We start from the raw sequence: 19,489 nt of genomic DNA on the forward strand, positions 1-19,489 counted from the left end.
TGTAAGAACAATATCAGAGTTTAAAAAGGAGATCAAATGTTGTAAAACTTAGAGGATGAGGACTTGTTTCTGTGAGGAAGATTTTCTGTTCAGGTGTGCTGAGTGTAATTAACTCTTCTTAAGTTCCCTGACCTATTTACAACTTTTTTCTTAGCATTTAAAATCTGTCAGATTATGTTCTCCAGTGCTGAGGGCTCCTGTTCATCCAATCCTGTGCTTTATCTGCAGGAGCATGGCTCAGTTCATATGTGCAGCTGTCTCATCCAAGGAGAGTAAAGTTATGCAACACTGTTTATGTCCCCCTTATGATTATATATTACACAATTTTCAAAATCCAAGTCTTAATTGGAGATATAGTTTCAACCCTAGCTATACACAAAGCAAACTTTGAAGAACATGATTATTTAACAGAGTCCCATTTTATACTGGGGACTGTTCCACACCTTCTCACAAAGACAAAGGAAATGTCAAGCTAATCTAAATGAAGTAATGGATTTTATAACACAGAGGGATATTTGAGACTACTGAAGTGAGAGCACTGCTAGAGAGGAAGTTTAGCCACCATCATAAGCATAGATGCTGAAGGTGTCAGCACAGGGTGTTGAAAGATGCTTTGAATTGTCCACTTTTATAGGTATCGTGAACAAAAGGGGGTTTATGCCCTACAAATTCCTTCCTTTATGCAACTCTTCATACCAAAGGGAGTTGTGAGAAGGCTGTGGCTGCATCTCATTGTTTTGTGACTGATGGTAGTTACAGAAAGGTACTGCAGAAATTCCATTTAGCTGCAACATCAAATCCTTTTATTTTGGAAAAAAACAGTCACCATGCTGTAAACGAGCCCAGGTTGTGGTTTGGTACACTTCTTATACTCTGGTTTTTATCCACTTCAGCTGTCAGATGGAGACAGGCAAAATCAAAACATTTGTACAGTATTTCTTCTTAAAGGAGCCCCTTAGGTGGTGAGATTTGGATTCACCTCCTGTCTCTGGGGCTGGAGCACCTCTGCCAGTTGGCTGATTGGATCAGAACTCTGAGGCAATTATTTGGGAGCAGACTGGTGCTGCACTCATACAGTGATTCTGGCATGTGTGCAATGATTTTACCATGTGATTGTAGAAAAATTCAGTGGATTAGCAAGTGAAGTATCATCAGATGAAGCAAGCTCTTCATCCACACAGCTGGATGCACAGACCGTTTGCTTTCCTGTAAAGCTGTTTCTCATTGTGTCGGTAGATTTTCACTCTTCTAACATACAGTAAGCACTGCTACTCTTAGGTCTGTTAGCTCTCCAGGTTATTGAGTGTATTGAGAAACTCTGGTGGTATGGAGCAATGAGAATACTCACTGTTAACCATTTGCCACAATGAAAATTTCCCTGGTCTTTGCTTGCTATCCTCTCTTGCCTGTTTTCTGACCCATGGCAAAACTCCTTCCATGCCCAGCAGCTTCTTCAGAAGTCCCTTGTGCAAGTATTTGTTAGGCTTTTGGGAACTTTATTTAAAATAATTAAATTGGTTCTTGTTTGTCTGCAAATGTATAGACACTCTTTGAATAATTCTAGGTGAGTGTTTAATTTTTCATGCAGTGCAAGCGATGCAAGCAAGCCAGAGAGACAAACTGTCAGGAATGGCCCAAAGCCTCTGGTGCTGTCATTTTTGAAAGGTAATTTGGACAATTACAGCCAGTTAACAAGGTACAGAGCTCTTGAGCTTCCCATTGGCTCCAATACAACTTGTGGGGGCTCAGCACCCCTAAAGCAGCTCAGTCTGTGTATCTCAAGCTGGATGTCGATGCTTAGGGGCTAGTTTTATTAATATCTGTTATATCAACTGTACTTCTGTTTCTCAATCTGTTACACAGAGATGTATGATAATAATTTCAGGTTCCTTAGAAATAAAGGGTTTTCTCAAATGGGACACTCAACAGAAATTCAAAGTTAGTTGTTTAATGTCCATGTCTGTGTTTAATTTCAGTGTTCATCTTTGGATCTACTATAATCTTTGCTGCATCTGATTGCTTACCTTTCACATCTCATAAATGTTCTGCTTGACCTACTAAAGCTCTGCCTGTGGCAGAGTTGCAAAACACCTGAAAAAGTACTTTATTTCCTTCCTCTTCAGTCATAACTGGAGATCTGCAAGTTATGCTTTTCCTAAGAAATACTTCATATCATAAACTGCTCCCTTAAGCATGGGATCAGTTTAAAAAGGGCCAGTGTTTGCAGACAAGCCATTTGTTTTCCTTTGAATGTTTAATTTGTTTATTCCTGTTTTCAAATAATCCCCAAGCAATATAGTTCCTGTAGCTGTGATCATCGTGAATTTGAGTTATTCACCTCCCAGAGGGTCAGACCTTTCATCAGTATGCCATTGGCACAGAGCAGCGAGTGTTGCATATTCATTGTCCAGGACACCAGCTAGAGGGCCTCCAAAAAAGCCTGACTTTTTTTTGTTCTCAGAGCAAGGAAAACAATCCCTTCCCTTCTCCAGTCCCTTGATAAGGGTTTCTGTCCAATAACGGTGCTCTCTGCTCTGAGGCACATTTAACTGTGAAGTTTGCAGCGGGAGAGGCTTTCCTTCAAGCTGTTAGTGTTTTATCCTGGCAGGCTCCTCGAGGTTGTTGTGAGGAGTCTAGCCAGTTGGTGAGCTTTGTAATCTAAACCAGCTGTCCCAGGCTGAGGCCCCCATTTGCATTGTTTAACATACTTAGAAAATGAAGTGTTCATTTTTAACATTCCTCCTCCAATTGGTTTAATGCTGAATTACAGAAGAGAACTAAGCAAAACCAGGTGCTTTCTCTGTATTCTCTCCAGTGTCTGAGGAGGTACAGACGGCTCCCGATCTTCTCCATTACTTGCCATTTCATTCTTTGGACTATAAATGACGGAGGAACTGAAGTGCTAGCAGAGGGTAATGTTTGGAAAACTTTCTAGTTATTCATCAGCACAGACTCTGGGTTTTTTCCACCTTTCCCCAACGGTTTTGGACATGCAAGGATTAAGAAGGTAAGTGGTATGCATGAAACTTCTTTACTTACTGACGGGAAACCTACTTGTGGAAAATAGCTGTGGCGGGGACACATTATGCCAATCCACTTGCTAAAGCCATTTGCAAAGAGACAGGATCTCAATGGTCAGAGGTGGGGAAAGACGATCTGCCTGTTATTAAAGCTGTGCTGTCTCTGACGAGTTCCTTCTTGATCTGTGCTTATACTCTGCGCATCTGCGGGAGTGCTGAACTGCAGCAGCAACGATCCCACTGGCTACAGTGATTGATTGAAGTTAATTAGTTACTATTGCAGAGGTTAATTACTAGTTTAAAATATTTTGCCTGCTGGGCAAGGTACTGTGACCAGCTGCGTATAGTGTTGATAGGTTATGCTGCATGTCTGTTATTAATTCTTGAGGGGATTTTAGATCTAAAGTAAATTGAGATCTAAAGCAAATTGAGATCATGGGTGCAGACAGAACATGTACGAGGCAGTAAGGTCACCCCCCCACCAAGAGGAAAGAATATATCATCTTGTAACAATGGAAACTAAAGACTGTCTAAAAACATTTGAGTTTTGTCTGACTGTTTTGTAGGGGATTTCATTATTGTGCACTGTCCTGCAGCAATGTGCAGCATTGCCCAGTTGCTGGGTATGTCAGCCTTCTGCTATAACCTGTTGTATTCCCTCCCAGTGCTGTTCTTGCTATAGGCAAAGAACAGTCTTTATAGCACACTTTAAAATCTCTTCAAAAAGGTTTGAGGAATCACTAAATTAAGTGCAAGCCTGGGATAAAATTGTAGTTTGAATGCTATACATCAGACTCTGAGGAAAACTCTGTGCAGAATTTGCCTTTCCTTGTCACTCAAAAGTTGCCAACAAGCACAATCTGTCTCCACAGCACTACCATTTTAGGGTTTGTGTTTACTTTTCAGAGCTTGTCTCCATCTCCTCATTTAAAACAAATCTGTTCTAATGTGTCAGTCATTGTGTGTGGTTTTGTCTGATGCATTTGTAGGTCTTGCTCAGCAGCTCAGTTTGCACTGGAAATCAGAGACAGCTCTAAGAGAGAAAGTTGGCAGCTCACATGAGTAGCAGAAGTAAGGCTACCTCAAATATCCGCTGCTTCCTGTACTGGTTTTGTGGGAATGTATTGTATCCAATTGCCATTCAGAATTACAATCCAAGATAAGCAAGGTGTGGGTCTAGTGGTATTGGGAAGTTTTATATAAAGCAGCAGCAAAACACTGAAATCCACAGTACTTAGAAAAAAATAACTTCTGACTGTGCTTTCATGGTTTTCTATCTGTTAGTAAGTATTTGGAGGTGGGAGGTTACTTGACCATAACTTTTATGCTCCGGGTAAGGAGCTCCAAAAATAGCTGTAGGGCTCTGTCAGTGAAGGATCCTCTTCTTTCAGCTGCAGTGGAGAGAGACCCAGTAGGGACCACTAGATGTAAAGATGATACACCTAGGGAAGGCTCCATTGAAGATAACAGCTTCTAGTAGTGGGTGACCTGGCACAGTGTGTCTCCTTCCAGAGCAATTACTCAAGACTGAGTAAAGGTACAGAATCTGGCCCCAAGAAAATGGATTCATCTCAGATAGTCTCCTGGGGATGAAACGCGGTTTAGCGGTTGGAGCAACTGGCTTGGATTCAGGACCTCCTGCGTGACATGTCTGCAGCCCTGCCAACATGTCACACTGTGAGCTTAGGCAGGGCCTTGCTCTGGTTTACCCATCTGTAAAACGTGCACAGTGTGCAAGAAAAGCTTTCATTTTTGCAAAAGAAAGGTGTCAGAGAGGGGCAAAACCTCTTTATTGAATATTGCACACTTGTTCATTTAACAGCTGCTGTTTGGGGTGTCATAAAAATTAGATTAGTCCATAGACATGTACAGTCTGGTTTCAATCCCAGTTGCATAAAACCATAGCACCATCAGAGTCACTGACTCTGAGACCTGAATCTGGCCCACAGTTGTATTACTCCTTCTCCAGAGGCCAAATTCATGTTAGCAAAACTGTGGAATACACTGAAGTGTCACTAGAAATTAATTTGTCCGTGTATATTTAATTCTATGTAATGAGCCTGGATATCAGAAGATTTTCAGCCATTTTTTATGTACATTACAGGATACTGACTGCTTTCACACTGGCTGTCTGCCTTTCAAGCCTTGGAAAAGCACAGGTGAGAGGTGCACGCAGAGATGTATGTACTGTTTTGTACTGAATTGCTATATGGCATGCAACTTAACTGGCTAGCAGGTGGTAGGAAGCTCTGTGGTCTGGGGTTTACATGAAAAGGAAGTTGTGTGGTCTAGGGGTTTAGAGGGGAGAACTTGGAGCCAGCAGGATTCTGGAGTTGAACATGGATTGAGCTTACTGACTCATCCTTGCCAGCTCAGCAAAATATCCCTGCAGAAACCTGGACCTCACCAAAAACCTGATTCTGCCTCTAAACTGAACACTTCTGGAACAGAAAATAAGAAAAACTATCCCATGAGACCAGAGACTACTCAGTTCTATTGTGAGAAACATCCACACTTGGAAAATTCATTCATATAAATACACATTTTCTGTGTACAGCAGGTTCATGTCTTAAGACCATTTAATTTTGGACTGTGATCCTGAATGACTGTATCCCAGTTTTCATTTTCACTTATGCCCAAACCCATTTATGTTCAAGAGGGGGGTTGGAAATAAAGCACTCCAGTTCTTGAAACAGCAGAATCATTAGTTCTTTGTGTGCTTGGGCTCCAAGTAACTTTAAATCAGGAAAAACTGTTCCTAAAGACATGCTGTTTAGATTTCTAGTTGATAGTCCAGATATATTCAGTCTCCAGAGCTGTGTTTCTAAATGCCTTCACCAAAAGTCCCTGAAATGTAGTTGTTTTTCTTCTATTACATTGAAAATTTCCTGCACATGGCATGCTTATCGATATTTTTGTGAATATTGGATCTGTATGGGAAATGCTTTTCATGCCCCTGGAGAATTTTTGAGATGTCTTTAAGGGTTTGTTTTTATAATTTAAAAAATATTGTTTACATTATAATTTTTATAAAAACATCTTGTAACATAAATTGATTTTTGAAGTTGCTTTGAAAAAACAACTTGAAGTTGAAATTAAAGCAATGAGTTATTTCTGAAGATACTGAAACTGGTACTTTTGACAATACTGGAATCTTTTCTAGAATAAAGTTCTAGAAAGTTGTTGAAACCAGTTCTACGGTAGTTCAGTGTTTCTGAATCATCATTTATTGTCTGGAACAAAATAATTTTGTTAAAAACTATCTCAGCTTTTCTGGCTAACCTAGGTGTAGTGTATGTACCACACTCAAAAAGGGGAACAAAAGGTAGAGTACACACATTCTTTAAAACATGAGGGTGATTATACATTCTCCCATTAGAATATCTTGGTTTTCCACAACATGATACCAAAACGTCTTGGATTGCCAAAATAAATAAAGGCAGAATTCCTCCGTATTTGTCTGACACTTCTAGCAGTGGTTTTGTGCATTCATATGTGCAAGTGGCAGGTGCAGTCCAAACAGTGCCATGTGTTTCACTTCATGTCCTGTCTCTAGGTCCTGCAATGACCCACTTCCACTGACTCACCCCTCTAACCCTTTGTCCCCCATCTACAACTTACTACTTTTCCAAACATCAACTAAGTACTTTATTCTTCCACTCATTTCTTCCATAAAGTCCAAGAATAAGTGTCTTTATCATTAAGAAACAACAAAAAAGGAAGAATCTTGAACACACTCCATCCCTCTACCCTCTGGTTGTTTCAGTGGTCCCTGTTTCCTGGATATTTCTTGTTTACACTCCTTAGTACAACCTATTTACTGGAAGATCCTGTGCTTGTGTCAATTGCTGAATAGCTGGAGGCCCATTCAAAATCTAGGAAGAGCAGGGAATAATTTTAACAGGCTTTGAAACCATCATCACCAGGACTTTCACCGGTTTAGAAATGCTGAGGTCACTGAGGAGGTGCTGAAGACTCAAGGCTGCAGCCCTAATAATGACCAGCACCACAGAATAGGAAGGAACAAGGCTTCCAGTAACAGTGAATGCCTAGAACGTCTTGTCTACAGATTTATCCTCTAAAAATTACAAGGTTTGGTGGAAAGGAAGAGCCTTATTTTTATTTGTTACATTTCAACTGTGGCTACAGATCAGTCAATGGCTAACGTGTCGTGTGCTGAATGGGCTGTCTGGGGAGCTTTAGAGCCTGTGAGAGACGTAGCAAGTACCTTTGAGATGAACCCCCCTGCTCTGGCAAAAACAAGACCCCAAACTAGAAGACTGCAATTCTGTGCTAACAACTCATAACACATTGCGCATTGGTGAGCCTTGGGCAGAGGAACAGCCTGACACTGCCACCACCTAAAGGTGCCACTCCTGGGCTAAGGGGCTGGAACACATGCTGAGGCCTCAGGTTCATGCTTTGCTGCCTGTCCTCTGGGGAAGGGACTTTATTTTGATGTACAGCATCATGCTGAACAATTGTACTAATTATAATAATCCAGATGAGCATTTGATTCTGCAAACCTCTCATTTCACAGTCACTGAGTGTCCTTTTTTCTCTCATTTTAGCAGCAATGCACTAATGGGTTTGACCTGGACCGTGCCTCTGGGCAATGCTTAGGTAGGACTTTCATTAAATCAATACATTTAAATTTGGGTTCAGAAATTCTGAATTTATTGAGTTAACATTGTGCTGCTCTTACTATGTTTTAGTTGAAAAGTTCTTACTGTGTGACAAATATGTGTGTTTGTATACATGTACATACAACAAATATGTGTATATATAAATACGTGTGTGTGTGTCTTTACATATCACTGATCTTTGACATTGTTGAGATACTAACAGGCTGTCAGGGCTACTCAAACAACAGTGATGCATTCTGATAAAGAGCTCAGTTTAGTTGCCAAAGGACGAGGATACTCTCCTTCTCTTTCTCCTTCAAAGTCAGGATTTATTGTCTTTGGTGCCTGTCTCCACCTGCAGGCTCAGAGAAGTCTTCCATTCTCAGCACTGAAACCAAGTAAACTGAGTTGAGGTAGTGTAAGGAAATCTGCTCTTTGCCCAATAGCATCTTTTTATCAATGGCGTTCAGTCTCCTGGCCAGCATCTTCTACATGCAATAATGTCATTCAAACAGAAAGGGAAAAACCTGCAGCAGATTGTTTGCCCTGCCATAGCCTACTGCTTCTGTGGCCCAAGAACCAGGGGAATGCTCAGTTTGGCTAAACCAGTTGTATCTTTCTAAATTTAATTCAGCAACATTCTCAGCCAAAGCAAGAAAGAGGCCTGAACTTTGTCCCCAGATCTGAACATCCCTAACTTTTTCTGTGGGAGGGAAGTTGAGACTTCTAAAGCAGCATCCAAATTTCACAGCTGGGCAGACAAACCACCAGTTTCTGAAATCCTGATCTGCATGTTGTGGTTTGGACAGACTCTCTAGCAGGAAGAGGCAGTAGCATGCTGCAGCCATGTGTAAATCAGTGTTCAAACCAAACTTCTATGGAATAGCAAAGCAGTCCTTGTCCTCTCCCTCTATCCTCTAATAGTGAAATAAAACAAGTAGATTGCAGGATATGTTGAATATATGGGATGCTTCCTGTTTTAGTACAATCTAACTTCAAAGTGAGGCTCCACAAAGAAGGATTAGCCTTTTTGATGGAGAATATAAATTTTTTTTGCACCGTTTTGCAAAAAACACGTTAACTATTTTTTTAACAGGTCCCATTAAGGAGCAATCACTCTTTTAACTTTTGCAATTTCGTTCCAGATATTGATGAATGTCGGACTATTCCTGAGGCCTGCAGAGGAGACATGGTGTGTGTCAACCAGAATGGTGGCTATTTATGTGTCCCCCGAACAAACCCAGTGTATCGATCACCGTATCTGAGTCCTTATTCCAATGTTTATCCACCGCCCCCAGCACCAGGCCCTGTTCCTAACTACCCTACAGTTACAAGACCTCTGATTTGCCGATTTGGTTTCCAGTTGGATGAAAACAATCAGTGTGCTGGTAAGTAGTAGAAATCTTCCTTCTGTATTTTCATTTATATTAAAGCTTGTCTGCCATTGCAGAAACGATTGTCTTGCAGTTGTCCTTCAGTTATTGCAGCAGTCAAGCCCAGCATTTTGAAGTACAATTTTTTTTTTAGGATATGAGCTGTATATTTCATATCAGCATTATTCAATGCAAACTAAGATATGATTCAATCCTATTATTTAATCAGGAAAGCCACTTTCATGAAAGAAGTAATGTTTTTATGAAATAAACAACCACCTGATGGCAGCTGATTTGTCAGTACATCAAAAGCATGCCTTTTATGCTTATGATTCTGCCCATGAGAGAGAAAGTGGCCTTTCATTTGAAGTGTTAGATGGGGCCTGGGGAAACTTGGCTGTATGTGAGCTGGTCTTTGACAAGAAAAAAAAGCCCAAACCAGAGATTTTTTTCTCTTTCAACAGAGATTTTTGCCTCTTTAGACTAAGAAACAGCACTTACTTCAAAACTGCTGCAGAAAAACACAAGAGCTAAAACTAACTTGTCTTTTGGGCTTATTCTGCCCTATTGTCTGAAATTTCTGGCAGGACTTGGTCGCAGATGATGTACTTTGTTTGTTTCCCTACTGAAGAGACCACAAGAGCTTCCCCCACAGGACCACAGGAGCTCTGAAAGTCTAGAGTTAAATTCAGCTACACTGGGGCACATTTTGAATCACTGTCCTTTCCAAAGTGGGAAAAATGTATTTTCTAACCAGCACTCATAGTAATACTGACTGGAAAAATTAAAAATAAAATTAAAAAAAAAAAAAAAAAGAAGAAATTATAAAACTGGGGGGGGGAGGGGGGTGTTTGAGGAGTTTTTAAATCCTGGGATAACTGGAGAGTTTGCTGTAAAAATAAGCATTTTTACTATCTGGTCCTTTGAAAATTGCCTCTAGTCTTTTTCATCTTAGCAAATTGATCAACCTGTTACTTTATCTACTGCTTTGTAGATTTCCAGGAGTGTTTTCATTTTGCTCACTTTGCTCTAGATGATTCAGGAAATGGGGTCATTAGTAGAGAAGAAGTGCTGAAATGAAAGTGGAAATGAAACCTCTGAATTATATGGTCTGGTCTGCTCCATGCAAACCAGAATAATCAAAACAGGTAGATTTAGGAAACTTTTACAGTGAACTTTCCAGCCTCCAAAGGGCACATTTGTTCCTATCCATGCTGGCGGAAATGGGAGGACTAATACTTTTTTCAGTCAGGGCCGTTCGCTTCTGTCATTTTACTTTTCAAATATGCGGGATTTAATTGTAAAGAAAGTTTGGTGATGAGAAACATTAATAAGAATGCATGGGAAAGGACAGGCTGCCATTTGAGTACCACAGCAAGCTGGGAGCAGTTTTTGAAAGTCCGCATCAGATTTGAATTTGGGCAGATGATGTGCTAAAGGAAGAAAAACAAAACTAAAAGAAAACAAGACCTGTCAGGGGTCTCTGCTGGGGTTAGATTTCATTCTTTACTTAGTGAAATTCTCTGAAGACATTCACTGTCTTGATGCAGTATTTATTGTTGTATCTGTGTGCCTTTTGTATCTGTGTGCCCAGGATGGAAAGTGTGGTCACCAAAGGGAGTGATTCGGTCCATGTCTCACTGTGGTGATGGTAGAAAGGCCTGATCCCATTTCCAGGATTCCTGGAGCAGTTATCAGGGTTATGTGCAGTTCCATGCTTGAAGTCCTTGGAGGCAAAACACCAGGGAACCTTGACAGGGTCCTCAGGAACAACCAAAATTTTACCTAGGTCATTCAAGAAAGTCTGAACCAAGGAATCATGGCATCTATAAGCCAAATATAAGCATCACTCATGTTAATGGTTTTTCAGTTGCTCTGTGCTTACCTCCTTGTCCATCTTCAGCATGCTCTTAGGATACAAAGCACTTCAAGGGCTAATTTTGTGGTGGAATGGTTGAAAAGAGTGAACTAGAAGTTATTTTGCCCAGTAGCTGAGCCACTATGTAACTTACAGGTTTGCTATGTTGGTGTTCAGACACTACCCTCCAGCACCTTCTTTCCAAATGAAATTAGTCACAGGTATTTCCATTAGAGATGATGAGATTTTCTGCTACTGACTGCAGGGGAACCAGAGTTATTCTCATGAAATTGTGTCTGAGCAATCTGCAGATTTTAACAGAGTACACATTTTTGTCTGGTCAGATATCAGGTTATAGATCATAGTCACATTTTACTGCTAGGACAACAGAAATCTTTACTTTTGCCTTAAATTTCAGTCAAAACAGCTTATTAAATACAGGAACCTTTTCTGGGAGATTGGGAGATTTGCAGCCTCCACTTTGAAGCACTGAGGTTGTTCAAGAGACTTCCAAAGTGAAACAGGACAAGAATTTGATCTGAAAGCTGTGTGAGTTTGTACTAGTTTGAAAACAAACCAGTGGGAGGCACCAAGTCAGAATAACAAGTTAATGGAAATTAAAGAAAAGGAAAAAAAGTAAAAGAAAACACTGGTTCAAACTGACAGAGTCAAGGTACAACCTGACACCCTGTTAGGCAGGGTGGTGGTAGCAGTCTGGTAGAATGGTGGCTGCAGTCCTCTGAAGCGGTGATCCGGTAGTAAAAGAGTCTGCTCTTCCTCAGAAAGTCCAGTGGTGGCTGTGTAGCTCCTGTCCTCTGGAAATCCAGTGGAAAGGGTTGTCTCTGGTGTTCAGAGTCCCAGATTATATCCACGATGGAATGCTTAGTTCCTCCCTCTGGGTGGAGCATCTCACAATGGGGTAATGAGTCATGAGGCCAAGTGTTGATTAGGCTCATTAACAGAAGATAGTCAGGAGGGAGTTATCTGTGAGTCATGCGGCAGGACAATGATGGGCAATTAACAGAAAGATAGTCTGGGGGGAGGAGGCAAGGAAACACTGCCCCACCTGATTTCAACAGCTCACGAGGATGGTAATAGAATACACTGCAACCCAGGACAGAGTTCTAACAAGATCCTTCTTTTGCTTTTTTCTACCTCTCCACAAAATGTAGGGAGGCTGCAAGAAGGTCGCTCTGTCCCCATCTGGCACCTGGCCTGCTTGCCGAGGCCCCACATTCCTTGGCTCTCAAGGGAACGTGCACCCCTGGTTGTTCACATAACATTTCCTCTCATGGGGCTGCTATGTTTCAACGCAGCAAAAAAAATAATCCATTCTTCTCCCTTACAAGCTTTTTGGCCTCATCCTTTCTGGCCTGGTCATAGGCAGTGGTTAGGCGTCCACAATCCTTCCCTATCCTGGTCACCACTCAGTCTTGCCAAGACTCTTTCATCTCCAGATTTTGTCCTTTGTGAAAGGACTTTCCTGGCTCAAGTGCCTGTCAAAGACACCTGTCAGTGACGAGTCTGCCCACTCCAGTGTCCTCTGTGGGCTGCAGAAGTACCCATAGCCATTTATGGTAGCAGACAGAGAAAGCATTTAATGATAATTACTTCTCAAGTCTTCTGTGGGTTTAATTCCTAATACATGGTATTTCTTACCCCTGGAGTTGTTGAGTGCTTTGTATTTTGTATGTGTAAGTGTTCTGTGTTTTCAACAGCACGAAGTTTTTGTAAATCATTCCAAAGCAGGTTGGGAATGATTTATAACCACAATTAATGCTGGAATAAAAGACCACATACAGAAAAAAAGCAAAGAACATCTAGTGCAAGAGCACTGTTTGAACTGTTAGTCTTCTAACATTACTTCTCTATAAATACAGAAGGGGTTAGTCATAATAATGACTTTTTGCCCAAGGAACTTGATCTAGTAACTGTTGGCTCCAGTTTACTGGAGTGAGGGCCTGTGTTCTTGCATTATACATTCATAAGCTGAGAGCTCTTTCCAGTTTCCTTTCACTCCACCTTGCTGTTTCCTGATTTACAATGATCTTCAAAACATGCCTCAAACACAGATCCTTCTGGGCATTGTGGAAAGAACAGTAGTGGGTTGGCTCTTATTATTGCTTTCCCTCCAATTAATGCAAACTCACAATGTGGGGAGATGATGGGGTTGGAGAGGGTTGAATAGAGATCAGAGAAAGCAGACCTCAAAGACAGAGAGGTAGATGTTAGGAAAAGTACAAGCATAAGGCAAGATGAGTATGACCTAGAGACAAAGAGAAGGGAGGACAGAGGAGGTGATTATAAAAAATACCCAGCATAATTGTTATTTTTAAAGCAAAAATTAAAAAGAAAAAGGGAATGGAAGGATGCTCTCTCCAAGTATAAGAGAGAGTTGTTTTTCATGCCCCATTTGTGCAGTAGTCATTGCTTCAGCTTTCCTCATTTCTCAAAGATTGTCAGGACCTCCTACATTCCCCACCTATGGGTCCCCAGTCCTACATTTGTGGAGTGAAACTCCTTCCTTCAAAAGATTACCTTTGCACAGATGGGTTTTAGATCGTTTATATTACAAGCATACCTAAAACCCACATCCAAGCCTGCAATTGTACTGCCCTGCCTTGTGCACAACCTCATTAAGAGCAGCCTATGTCTAGATGAGTTTTCAAGCAAAATGAAGGAACCAGATGTGCCTGTGTGGGGAAAGGAGAGGGAAATTAAGAGACAGAGAAATGAAAGGAAGTGCTCAGGTCTTGCATCAGGCTCATGGCTGTGCTGGGATAGAGCCCAGAGTTCCTTATCCAATGGCTTAGCCACCAAGCCAGGCTGCCTCCTCCTAATGACTTTCCTAGTGACCTCTCTGGGCATATAGAAACAGGAGGAAGAAAAGTAGGGAAATGCAGCAAGGATATTATGCCTTAGAGTTTGTACAAAGGAAAAACAAATGAAGTCCACTCCTGCCATTGCCTTTTTTAACCCTATTTTGTTCAGCTCTCTGTCTTTCCCTTTTCCTCCTGTCTGTCAGACAATCTCTTTTGCTGTTCCAGAGGGCCAGTTCCTGAAGGCTATGCATGATCCCCGTTAGGGAATGACTGCCATCATGTCCAAATTAACCAGAAAAAGAACGAAAGATTGCATGAGAACAGGTTCTGCAAGAGGCTGAGCTCAGACTTCTGAAAGTATATGTAAATGTTGACAGCTCCTGATTAAATTAAGGGCCATGATATGTAACCTTTACTCGTAGTATGGTTTTCCTGATGGGCTTTGTATGAGGAAACATGAATGGAGACCTCATCCTGCCATAGCAACAGAAAAGTTGCCTCTGAAGCATCTCAAGAGGTTATCGTTGGTGGCTAAGGCTTGGTTTGGAGGAGTTTGTGTTCAGTTCCTGGCTTTGCCATAGATAAGTGTGCCATTCCTGGAGTCACCATCACTGGAAGTGTTCGAGAAACACCTGGACATAGTCTAGGGGACAATGTAGTCAAAGGTTGGACTTGATGGTCTCAGAGATCTTTTCCAGCCCAAGTGATTCTATGATTCTGTGCTGGGTATTTTGGGGCTAAAATGAAATAATAATTCATTCTCAGGATTATACCAAGGAAAATTTCACAAGGGGATGACAGGTGTTGAGGTGACTTCCAGACAAGTATCATGTAAAGATACACAGACAGGATAGAAAGGTTCAGTTTAATAATCCTACAACAGTGAAGCTCAAGGTGACACATGTGGAACTCAGTTATTTCCCCAGTTGTCCTGATTCCAGCCAGGATGGGGTTCATTTTTTGCAGTAGCCAGGAGGGAGTATGGCCAGGACCTGGAGGTTATTCTGTAGCCCCTCATGTCGTTGCCAGGGGCAGGCAGAGGGATTCGGTCTTCCAGGGAGAAGGAGTTCCTTCCACCTGAGAAAATTCATCCAGGGTGGTTTATTGCTGAAGGCTGCAGTGAGCATTTTTGCATGTGAATCACTCTCTCTTTTGTACACTTTTATCATTAATATTGTTGCTGTTACTGTTCATTTTCTTATCTCATTGCTGTTTCCAGTAAATTTTTCTTATCTCAACCTATGATGCCTTTCGTGCCTCCATTAGGAGTGGGGGAGGAGGAGCAGCTTGTGGGGTTTTTTGTGGGAGAACTAAATTGGAGAGTACCATTCCTAAGCCACAACAGCAGTGCACTAGCCTGGCTGGAATTCAGGGACCACTTTTGTCTATATTTCTGCATGGATCAGAGGAGAGGGGAAGTCCAAGGCCTTTACCCATATCTCCAATGTGCTTCAGGAATATCTGTGCTACAAAAGCTTTCAGCAGCTATTCAATCCTGCAGTTTTTCAATTATCTTCTACTTATGCTGTACCTGTTTCATGTTTTAGCACAATTCAAGATGGTTTATCCTTGATTATTTAACGTAATGAGACTAGACAAGCCAGCTAAAATAAACATGTGGAAAATACAAACTATATACATTAAGGTACAAGACCATATGTCAGGAGAGTAATGAAAGAAGGATCATTAACATCCTGGAGTACAGACATACTTAACATAGTCCTGTTCCATTGGATAAACCCCCATTGTACAGCTCCAGACAAACATAATTAAAATCTTCTAGATCTAGCCTCTGTGCTTCTGATCGGATGGCCTGTTCTATTCACAATCCCATATAAGCAATCTTCATAAAGGTAATCACAAGTTGACTATAAAATAATCATGGGTTAAAAGGTACATCTGAAAACACTCAGAGCTCCTTCCTGCCTCAGGAAACCATTGCACCAGCACAGAGGATGGGCTGGGGCTGAGGAAAGGCAAGACTCATCCAGCCGCTAGAGTAGGGTTCATCAGTAGAGTCATTCCTACAGAAATTTGACCATCAGTAAAGGTATCCTATCCCGCTTACCATGGGAAATGAGGGTGGAAATGCTGTTTTTCACTAAAGATAATCTATTTGTGGTAGAGAAGTCAGCTTGATAGAAAAAGCTGCTGTATGTATCAATCTGTAGCAAGGTAAACTGAGCTTTCTGTGGCTTGGCTTGTTCCTGCTTTCATTCCTCCGTAAGTGCAGTGTGGGAGGAGTACAGTCTGGTGGTTAAAGCACAGGCGAGTGCTTCATTTATTTGTGAAACTTCTACTACTAACAAAGTAATTGATAGAATCGAACCAAGAAATATAACATGCAAGCCAAGAATGCTGACGTGTTATTAAGAAAATGGGCACTCTGTGCACTGGAATGAAAAATAGCAGGCTTCTGAGTATGGCAAAGTGTAACAGTAGGTGCCCATCATTCTGCGTGTCAGTGCCTTTCAAGCACCACTCACTGACTGTATTTATGTGTCATGGTGTGAGAAGTGAAAACAGAATAAATACAACTACAGTATAGCCACAACTGAACTTGAATGAACTACAGTCATACTGGGTAGGTAGCTGGGCAACAGCTGGAGACAAAAACACTTAGACCCATGATTACAGTCCGTATTGACTTTGGTGAAGATCTTAAAGCAGAAGTTCTTGCAGTGAATTTATTAGGTTTAAGTTAAGCTGTCTTAAACCTAACCATAAGTATCTTATGGTCAGGGAGTCAGGTAACATTTTTCTCCTGCTAAAATACTGATACCACAATAAGGATTTCCTAGATTTTGTGACATTCCTTGACATTTTGAGGTCAGAATAGACAGATGGTCAGATCATCATCTTATGATTAAAAACTGTGACCACCCACCGGGAGTGTTTGAATTTGCTTTCAACTTTACCTTGAGCTAAACTGATTCTGTGGAAGTGTGCATCTGCTGTGATGGGAGTGATTAAGAGTTTTCTAGTTTCTTTTTTACTGAGCTGTGAGCCAGGAGGGAAGCACAGTGGCATACTGAGGGGGACAGCTGAATGAGAACAGGTCATGTTACAAAACATAATGGGTTTGTGCACAGAGAAGGGGCATAAGCACAGAAGGGACAGTGTCCATGTCTTGTTAGATGTGTAGGCTACAGTACAGACACAGGAAGGTTAAAATCTCTCTAGACTTGGACCTCTCTATTTCATGATGTGTTTCAATTTTCCCTCTTTCTTGGAAATGTATGATACTTTGGTATACAAGGTGGCAAGAACCAAAGAATCCCATCTCCCTTGAGATTTGTAGACTACAGAGGGAAAGGGTATGCAAGGAAAAGAGGTTTAACTGATACTCTGGTTTAATGGCCTCAGTTATGTTTGGTCTCTGAACTGGGGGTTATTGGTCACTGGGCTCTGAGCCAGACAATACACAGACTTCAGCTGTCACCAAGAGTTAGTTGGCAGGAGGTTATATCTGACTCAATTCAGAGGAGCAGTAATCGTGCCCAGCCTGCCATATCCTCTGGCATGTGCTGGCCAGGGCAGGGCTTGCACCCCTGCCATTAATCTCTGAATGATTCCTTGGACTCCCTGCTAACAGTGGTTTGATACGTGGGGCTTTGTTGCTGCCTTGCCTTTATTATGTCTTACTTCCAGGGATTTCAGCAGTGCCAAATCAGTTAAAGCACTATGTACTGATTAGCTCTGTCTGCTCTGGAGTAGATTTCATGAGCTTTCCCTTATGGAATAGCTGTCATGCAAGACAGTCCCACCAACTAGACAATTCCAAGGCTTAAAAGAAAATGAAGTCCCTTAATAGTGCTGGAAAATTGACAGGTGTCATGAGTACCCTTCCCCAATCTGTCAGGCTTGTTTTTCTCTCATTTTCATGTGAGTGACACTTTCTCTACCTTCCTGTGCCATAACGTGCAGAGTTTAGTACGTGATAGTCTCTCCTCACCTGGAAGGCTGATTTATTTTCAGTGCCCTTCATAGCACCAGCACTCTGCTCAGGCCTATGTTAATTTTTACATGTATTTGCATCACCCACAATGCCTAGAGATGGCAGTGTTCTCAATGACTTAAAACTCACTGTTTTTCTTGGCCTCTCCCTTATATTTTTTGGGTCAGTCTTGTTTCTTTTCATTGGGTTCCAGCCTTAAATTGGCCATGGTTACATGTCACAATATAGATGTTAAGCCAAAATATATAGAAAATATGAATTCTCTTCTTTGCCAGTATAAATCAGCCAAATGGACCATATGTTTTGCCAGACTCTATAGGCAGCGATAACATGCTGGCAATGCTCCTTTGTCTTGTCCCTAAAACACCAGACCCATGACAGACCTGCCACACAGAAATAGAAGAGCCACCTGATGTTGTGTGGAGTTTAACATGCTCTGACCCCTTCATCTGCCAGTTCCCTGCCTTCCCATTTTACTACTTCAGTGACATTAGAGAATTTTTCAGAGAAAATAAAGCTACTAGAAGATAAATGTGAGTTACAACCAGCCCTTTTCAGGGCAGTTGTTTCAGCATTCTGCTTCTTAGCTGGGACGTGCTGCCCATTGGGGATGACAAGATGTGCTGAAATCCATCTTCAGTTTTAACACCAGCGAAACCTTCTCTTCTTTGAACTGTAACTCATGGTTGCAGGTGCTCTTGAGCATCTGCAAGTTTGAACATACAAACTCATAAGTCTGTCTGGAAAATTTTCTTGTTTTTTCTGTGGATTAGCTCTACATCAGTAACAGGCCACTACAGTGAGAATAAATCTGTTTGTATTCATGAAGCATTCAGATACTGAAAATAAAAGAAGTGCTTCAGCTAAACAGGGAGAGCCTAGGAGGAGAGGGAGAGGAATGCACCATAAATTTGCAGGGTCTGAAAGAATCCACAATCTACTGCTTGGTTTGAGACTGTGTTGTTTGGTTTGGGTTTCCTTTTGTTTTTTCCACAAAATAATTTTAATGTCTGCTTCGTTATAATATTTTGAGCTTGTTTTTATTTTCTAATTTTTTTTTTTTTTTTTTTTTTTTTTTTTTTTTTTTTTTTTTTTTTTTGTGGTACGACAAACATATCTGCAGGTAACACTGAAGGGGAAGATTGTATAAACAGTAATACAGAAGTCTAGGAAAGCTACAATTGTGGTCAGGAAATTAAGGGACTGGAACCCAGCAGTAGGTGAAAAGATAACCTAATACATGGTCATCTGGTGGAAGATGATCAATAGAAGGCAGTGATGTCAAAAGCAATGTAGCTTTAGGCAGTTTCTGGCAGTGTTACTAAGACGTCTCATTCCAGAACAGAGAGCAAATAGTACTTCAGGGTGTTCTGTTGAGAATGGCTCCAACCTACTGACATTAAGTGTAAGTACTTTACTACCAGATAAATGTAGATAAGTTTATGGAAATCTCAGTATAGAGCAGCAGCAAGTTGGGGCCATTATTGAGGCTGACTTTGATTAAAAGAGTGAAGTGTATTTTAAAACCTAGGGTAAGATGACAGTAATTGGAACTGTAAATAACAGAGAAGCAGAAGTTTGTATGGTGGGTGGTACAAAAGAATGATTATTGCTGAATAGGGTATAATTTGCTGAAAGGAAGGAAAATTACTTTTAGACTGAACATAGTAAAGCCCTTTATGGCACTGCAGTGTATCAGGTTATACAAGAACACACTAGGTATGTTGTAGTGGAGGAATAGTACAAAATGTAACAGTAGAATCATTTAAAAGCTGCCTGGAACAATTTTTAGCAAGAAAGAGTCTCACACAAGTTGGGGGTGGGATAGATGTT

General features: G+C 41.2%; 1 protein-coding gene across 2 annotated transcripts in view; it reads left to right on the forward strand.

The window, feature by feature from the left end:
* Positions 1–2,538: 2,538 nt before the first annotated feature.
* Positions 2,539–19,489, forward strand: part of FBLN5 (fibulin 5) — a 48,614-nt gene continuing 31,663 nt past the window's right edge. The window contains exons 1-4 of one of the 2 annotated variants that reach the window (XM_032112636.1): positions 2,539–3,007; positions 5,125–5,179; positions 7,595–7,643; positions 8,791–9,033. In XM_032112636.1, the coding sequence (XP_031968527.1) occupies positions 2,916–3,007; positions 5,125–5,179; positions 7,595–7,643; positions 8,791–9,033 (439 nt within the window). In that variant the 5' untranslated portion in view covers positions 2,539–2,915. Of the gene's footprint in view, positions 3,008–5,124; positions 5,180–7,591; positions 7,644–8,790; positions 9,034–19,489 lie in introns of both variants that reach the window. The other variant, XM_032112635.1, reaches the window with a different exon arrangement.

Source organism: Corvus moneduloides, chromosome 6 (genome assembly GCF_009650955.1).
Source record: "Corvus moneduloides isolate bCorMon1 chromosome 6, bCorMon1.pri, whole genome shotgun sequence".
Lineage (NCBI taxonomy): Eukaryota > Metazoa > Chordata > Aves > Passeriformes > Corvidae > Corvus > Corvus moneduloides.